The sequence below is a fragment of the Echinops telfairi genome, unplaced genomic scaffold, assembly GCF_000313985.2.
Source record: "Echinops telfairi isolate 266 unplaced genomic scaffold, ASM31398v2 ScPeMD7_70;HRSCAF=299, whole genome shotgun sequence".
Taxonomy (NCBI): domain Eukaryota; kingdom Metazoa; phylum Chordata; class Mammalia; order Afrosoricida; family Tenrecidae; genus Echinops; species Echinops telfairi.
Genome location: NW_022103968.1, coordinates 26753006 through 26759446, shown reverse-complemented (window position 1 = coordinate 26759446; position 6441 = coordinate 26753006). Strand labels below are relative to the sequence as shown.

The following is a 6441-nucleotide window of genomic DNA, read 5'->3' as shown; positions in this document are numbered from 1 at the left end:
GAGAAAATGTTTTGAGAATGATGTACAAATGCGCTTTACACAATTGATGTGTGTATGGATTGCGATAACAGTTGTATGAGCCCCTAATAAAATGCTTTAAAAATTAATTAATTAATTTTTTGAAAAAAGAAGATCTACCCTGTCGGCATCGACTCCACGGCAATGAGCATATTCTTACATAATAATACTTTACCAAGGGAGTGTTTTCACGCCCACTCATTTCCACCGAACCAAAAACAGTTTACAGTTCATGTCCCCATGGTAAACCACTACAATTACCGAAAGTACAATGACTAACTTTCATTGAGTCCCAAGAACTGTGATGCTCACAGTGCAGAACCGGGCTACAGTCAACAAAACCACAGGATAAACACAGGTCATCTTTCTGGGGCATCTCATCATTCCATAGAGGAGAAAATTGAGCCTCACTTGTTTAACTATTACTTTTGAAACTTAAACCCAAATCCTACAAAAATGCCAATAAAATCCTTTATCTGACAGGGATTCTTCATATTCTAAGCTTGCCAATAACTGACCAAAGTATTCAGCCCAACACAGGCTGTACTGAACCCACTAGATTAAACCCTTTAGAAACTTTGTTCAACATTCATTCAGCAAGAATTTACTGTTAGAGCAATAACTATATACCAGGCACCCTAGGAATAAAGTACTAAACGAAATGATCAAAATCTTTGCCCTTAAAAGCCTTCCTAACACGATTTGGGTGCATAAGCTAATGTGGTAAAGAAAGCAGATGGTGCCCAGCTATTACAAGATATAGTGTCTGGGTGTGGGAAACTAACACAGGGAAATATGACTAGGATTTTTTCCCTAATTTAGAACAGAAGTAATCTGGAAAGCTAATATTCCATGGTAGGAAAGCCACCACTTTGGTAAGTTAAAGTCCAAGTATATTATCCTGCTTTAAATATCATTCCCACAGAACCTCCCCTACCAGCTATACTGCCTTAAAGTGAGCACAAGGTTGATTCTCTCATTCCTATTTGTTCTATCTCTTCCGCCGATCATCCAGCCTTTCTCATACCTTCCCCCAGTAGTGGATGGACTGGGAGAGGCTCTAGCCTCTAACCCTGGATTCAAAATGATTGGCATAAACTTGTTTTTTGGCTTGGCTACATTAACACTGTCATTAATTTTGCCTTGACAGCTTTCAGTGTATAGAAAATAACCACATTGTCCCTGTAGCTCTTTTGAATTTAATACATAAAACAAACGGGGGAATTGTGGGATACAGAAAGTTTTTTCCCCACGTTGTCACCTGCTTGCTATCACATTGTGTCGTCAGCTGCTTAGAGGTATTCTTCCTGAAGGCATCAGCCATCTAGAGCAATGAGACACTACTGTCTGTCCCATCATAGGTGGGGCTCACACCCTACCAATAAGGATAGTGAATGTTTCCCTGCAGGAGAGCCCAGAGACAAAGTCAAGCCAGCTCAAGGAGGATCAAGGTTAGACTGTCATCTTCAATCTAGGATCCGCCCATCTTATCACATGTGTGCCCCTAATCCCTCCCATTCCTATTGTGTGTACACCCCGAGGTTGTTCCCCTCCCATTGCTCGTATTGCATATGTCACAACTCCTTCCTGTGAAGTATGTGGTTACCTGTAATCAGGGGGCCTTGCACACCCCCTAAGTATGTATAAGTCTTGGTTAGAAATATATTTTCTCTTCCTCCCTCTCTCTGCGCAGACCTGACTGCTGAGATCATGGCCATCCAGGAGGTGAGCATGCTACCATAAAATATGCCTGACTCCTCTGTTTTACCTTCTCTCCTATCTTCTATGACTTTACTATAATTTTTATATATTATAGCTGTACAATTGTGCCTATGAACCCTGTGGTTGTTAGAGGTTGGTTCACTCTAACATCTGGGGTCTTAAAGGCTTGCAGTTAAATAAGCGGCCATCTAGCAGGGAAGCAACAAAGCCCACATGAAAGAAGAGGTGTCGATGGGATCAGGGATCAGGGATCAGAAGACCCAAAACAACCAACCATTGCTATGCAAACGAGGGGGATCAGGATGGAGACCCAAAGCCCATCTGTAGACAACTTGACATTCCCTCACAGAAGGGTCACTAGGAAGAGATGAGCCAGCTAGGGTGCAATATAGCACACAGGAAACATACAACATTGCTCTAGTTCTTTAATGCTTCCTCCCCCTCTATCATAATCCCAGTTCTATCTTACAAATCTAGCTAGACCAGAGCATGTACACTAATACAGATAGGAGCTCTCGACACACAGAAACCAGGACAGATAAACCCCTCAGGTCCAATAATGAGAGTAGCCATATCATTAGGGTATGCGGAAGGTGGAGGAAGAAGGGGGAGGAAAGGGGAACCAAATCCAAAGACCAACATACAACCTCCTCCACCCCCACCCCACCAGGGGAACGAACAACAGAAACGTGAGTGAAGGGAAACTGTAGGTGGTGTAAACCATAAAAATAAAAATAATTTATAAATTATCAAGGGTTCACAATGGTGGGAGGGTGGGAGAGGGAAGGGAAAAAAGAGGAGCTGATAGCAAGGACTCAAGGAGAAAAAAAATGTTTTGGAAAGGATGATGGCAACATATGTACAAATGTGCCTGATACAACTGTAGTATGGATTGTTGTAAGAGCTCCCAATAAAATGATTTAAAAAAAAAAAAGCCTGTGACGTTTCCCCACCACCTTCCTAATGTTGGACACATAACAATCATTCAAGAAGTAGTTGCTGGTATGAATGGATTGTGATAACAGCTTTAAAAGTTCCCAATAAAATTATTATTTTAAAAAAGAAATAGTTGCTGAATGAACCTTCCTCAAGGTCATGCAACTCAGTCTTACAAACAGTGGTTTTCGGTGTTGAGTTAAAAAATCTTTTGAGAATCTGATGAAAGCCCTCTCCAGAAAAAAAAAAGGGGGGGTGACGTGTACATAAAACACTGTGCGTTAGCACTCCTAACCTAGTGAGAAAACACTAACAATCTCTTCAGAGTTTTAGACTGAGCAAGCATCCTCACCTTAGTTTTCTATCTCTTCCTTTCTTCAAGTATGAAGAAGAATTCTATCAAACAATCCACCTTGGCATTGATCAAATTAGATAATCGGCAAGATTATCACTTACTATGAGCAACATTTTCTTTAAACCAGGACAATGGTTAAAAACACATGATATAAATATCTGATGAAAGAATGAAAAGAAGAAAGAGGAGGGAGGGAGGCAGTGAAGGAAAGAGAAGGGAGAGAAAAAAGGTGAGGGAGGAAAAGGGAAGAGAGAAAAGAAAGCTAGCTCACACCTAGGGCAAGTCTAGTTTCCTCAGATCCAGTGCATGGGTTCCAGCACCTTACTCCCTTAAACAAGACTCCCCCAGCCTCCCAGCCTTTACCTGCAATGCATTGACAACTCGAATTGGATGCTCCTCTCCCAGAGCCTGGATGCAATGTTGAAATAAAGAATTTATATTGTCCTTGATCTTCATTAACTCCTCACCATCGAGAGATTCCAACTTGCCTTCTAAGTACTCTAAGTTAACCTGCCAAGGACACAGTAAGGACCTTAGTGCATGTTTTGTGCAGCACCTAGAACCCACGAGAAGTTCAGGAGAAGAAATGCACAGATGCCACCAGGTCTTACCTTCATGAGAAAGAGTTCCTCCCAAAACCGAGGACTGCATTTACTGGGATCCTCTGTCTAAAATCAGAAGATAAACAGGTTCAGCATCCTTAGCAATTACATACAGCATGAATGTACTGGGGAAATTCACTGTCCATTGTCAACTTTACCTTTCAAAATTAACTTCCAAAATGCCCCAACATTCTAAACTGATCTAAACAATGAAAATACATTTTCCCCCTTAATGGAAGATGAATGAATATCTTCCATGTTAAATAAAGGTTTTTAAAAAATGCCCTCAAATGCTTCTCTTCTAGCATGAAATGAACCTAAACTATGAAATAAGTTAGTCACGGGGAGGTGGGGAGGAAGGGGGAAAATGAGCAACTGATATTAAGGGCGGAAGTGGAGGGCAAATGTTTTAAGAATGATGAGGGCAGCGAGTGTACATATGTGCTTGACACAATGGATGGATAGATTGATTGTGAAGAGAATTGTACGAGCCCCCAATAAAAGAATTAAAATTTTAAAAAAAAGAAAGTTAGTCACATTATGACATGACCTTTTTATATTTTTATGGTAGTCAGTTTTCTTTTTTTGTTTGTATGTAACATTAAAATTTTATTGTTTTGTCAATAAATCATGATGAAGCTTAGAACTGGGTCACCTGGTCCTTTCTCTTCTTATTTCTTCCCAGTTCAAAAGGCTTGTATCGCTTAATAACCAACATTCTCCTAGATCTGCAGTTGGGCTCAACACATTCAAGCCTCAACACAATCTTCTTTGTTGCGTTAGCCTTCCTCCGGAAAATTGGCTTAGTCTGCTCACCAGCCACTCTGCTTCCTGTCATATCGTCGCTTTCCCTGGGCACACAGAGAACCCTTGCCCTTCTTGTACTGTGTCACTTTGTGGGTTGGTGCTTGCCACACTTACAGAAAGTCCGGTGGGTTTTAAGAGTGTTCACCATGTTTACGGGAGCGCTCTCAACACGAAAAGCAGTAGGCAGTTCTCAAAGCCCTTTCATATACATTAACTCCAATGGCCTGGTGAGCCAGGTAGGATAGACATTGTCATCATCCCCCTCTTAAAAAACAAGGTCCACAGTTTAATGTCTTGTCCAAATGCAGGAACCAGAACCCAGAATGCCTAACTACTACGGCAATGTTTTATAACACCCTATATTGTGACCATATCTATTTATCCTCCTATCTGTAATTAATCACCTATGCAGAACTTTTACCTGTTCTTTTTTTTTTTTTTTAACATTTTATTAGGGGATCATACAACTGTTATCGCAATCCATACACACATCAATTGTGTAAAGCGCATTTGTACATCATTCTCAAAACTTTTTCTCTCCACTTAAACCCCCAACATCAGGTCCTCATTTTTCCCCTCCCTCCCCGCTCCCCCCTCACTCATGAGCCCTTGATAGTTTATAAATTGTTATTTTGTCATATCTTGCCCTGTTCGACGTCTCCCTTCACCCACTTTTCTGTTGTCCATCCCCCAGGGAGGAGGTCACATATAGTTTCTTGTAATCGGTTCCCTCTTTCCGACCCACTCTCCCTCTACCCTCCCTGTTTCGCCACTCACACCACTGGTCCTGTAGGGCTCATCCGCCCTGGATTCCCTGGATTTTCAGTTCCTTACCTGTTCTTTTAATATGCTCTTCTCTTAATTCAAATTGGTCCGAAAGGTGAGTAAAATTATGACACTATAATCCAAATTTTGTAGCAATAAATTTTCAAACACAGAAATTTTAGCAAGTCAAAAGTTTCTAGTTGATGAGGGAAATAAGAAAAGATATGTATACTTTACAGGAAGGCTAATAACATAAGACCAGTAGTCCAATGTTCACCATCACCTTACCTTGAGCTGACCTTTTCAGATTACTACCAAAAGCTAAAGCCTTCATTAATTAAGAACTCCTTGTCTAATAAGAAAATAACAATAATGTACTAAGAGTCTTTAATTGAGGATGGCACAAAAAATCATCACTTCTGACTCACAAGGTCTTCAGTTAGTGAATTCTTTCTATCCTTTTCTTTCAAGTCCTGCTCCCCAGAAGGGTCATCCTTGGCCCTCACATTCATTATATCTTTTTGTTCTCTATATATGAGACTGGGGTATTTACAGAGTTGGCACTTTCTCTACCCAAAGCTTGCTCAAGCAAGAGGTGTGTGTATACTGAGCTTGCCTAACACAGAAAGAGCCCTAACAGGATCCTAGTATGTCCTAGCCTTTTCTGTATAACCAGAAATGGGAAATTCTATATTAATTTTCTACCAAAACCTGTTAGCTTACCTGTAGAGCTCATCCGTTAAGGTTTGCCAATAATTAAATGTTTTATTTGGTCATATTACTTATTCTGAGTCATGTGATAAAGTCAAAAGAGTAAGAACTTTGGAATCAGTTCAAATCAAGGCTCTACCACCTTCTAATTGTCATCCCAGTTCCTCATCTGAAAAATGAAGATACGACTGGTATCTCTGCAGAGTTCTAAGGAGTCCTGTGGCGTAGTGGTTACACATTGAGTTGCTAACCATAAGATCAATCATTTGAAACCTCCAGCTGCTCTGCAGGAGAAAAATGAGGCTTTCTACTCCTGTAAAGAGGGACAGTCTCAGAAATCCAAAGAGGCAGCTCTATCCTGTCCTATAAGGTCACAGACTCAATGGTGGTGAGGTTTTTATTTTTGAAGGAGGCCTGATGGCACAGTGGGTTAAGTGTTGAGCTACGAATCAAAAGGCCAGTGATTCAAACCCACCAGCTGCTCCATGAGGAAGGGGTGAGGCAGTCTTCTTTCATAAAGATGCA

General features: G+C 40.8%; 1 protein-coding gene across 1 annotated transcript in view; it reads right to left on the bottom strand.

The window, feature by feature from the left end:
• ARMH3 (armadillo like helical domain containing 3) overlaps nt 1–6441 on the bottom strand; it is a 228233-nt gene that overhangs the window by 203764 nt on the left and 18028 nt on the right. Inside the window, exons 3-4 of the mRNA XM_004700968.2 lie at nt 3643–3699; nt 3395–3541 (exon numbers count right to left, since the gene is read on the bottom strand). Of these exons, the coding sequence (XP_004701025.1) occupies nt 3395–3541; nt 3643–3699 (204 nt within the window). The remainder of the gene's footprint in view (nt 1–3394; nt 3542–3642; nt 3700–6441) is intronic.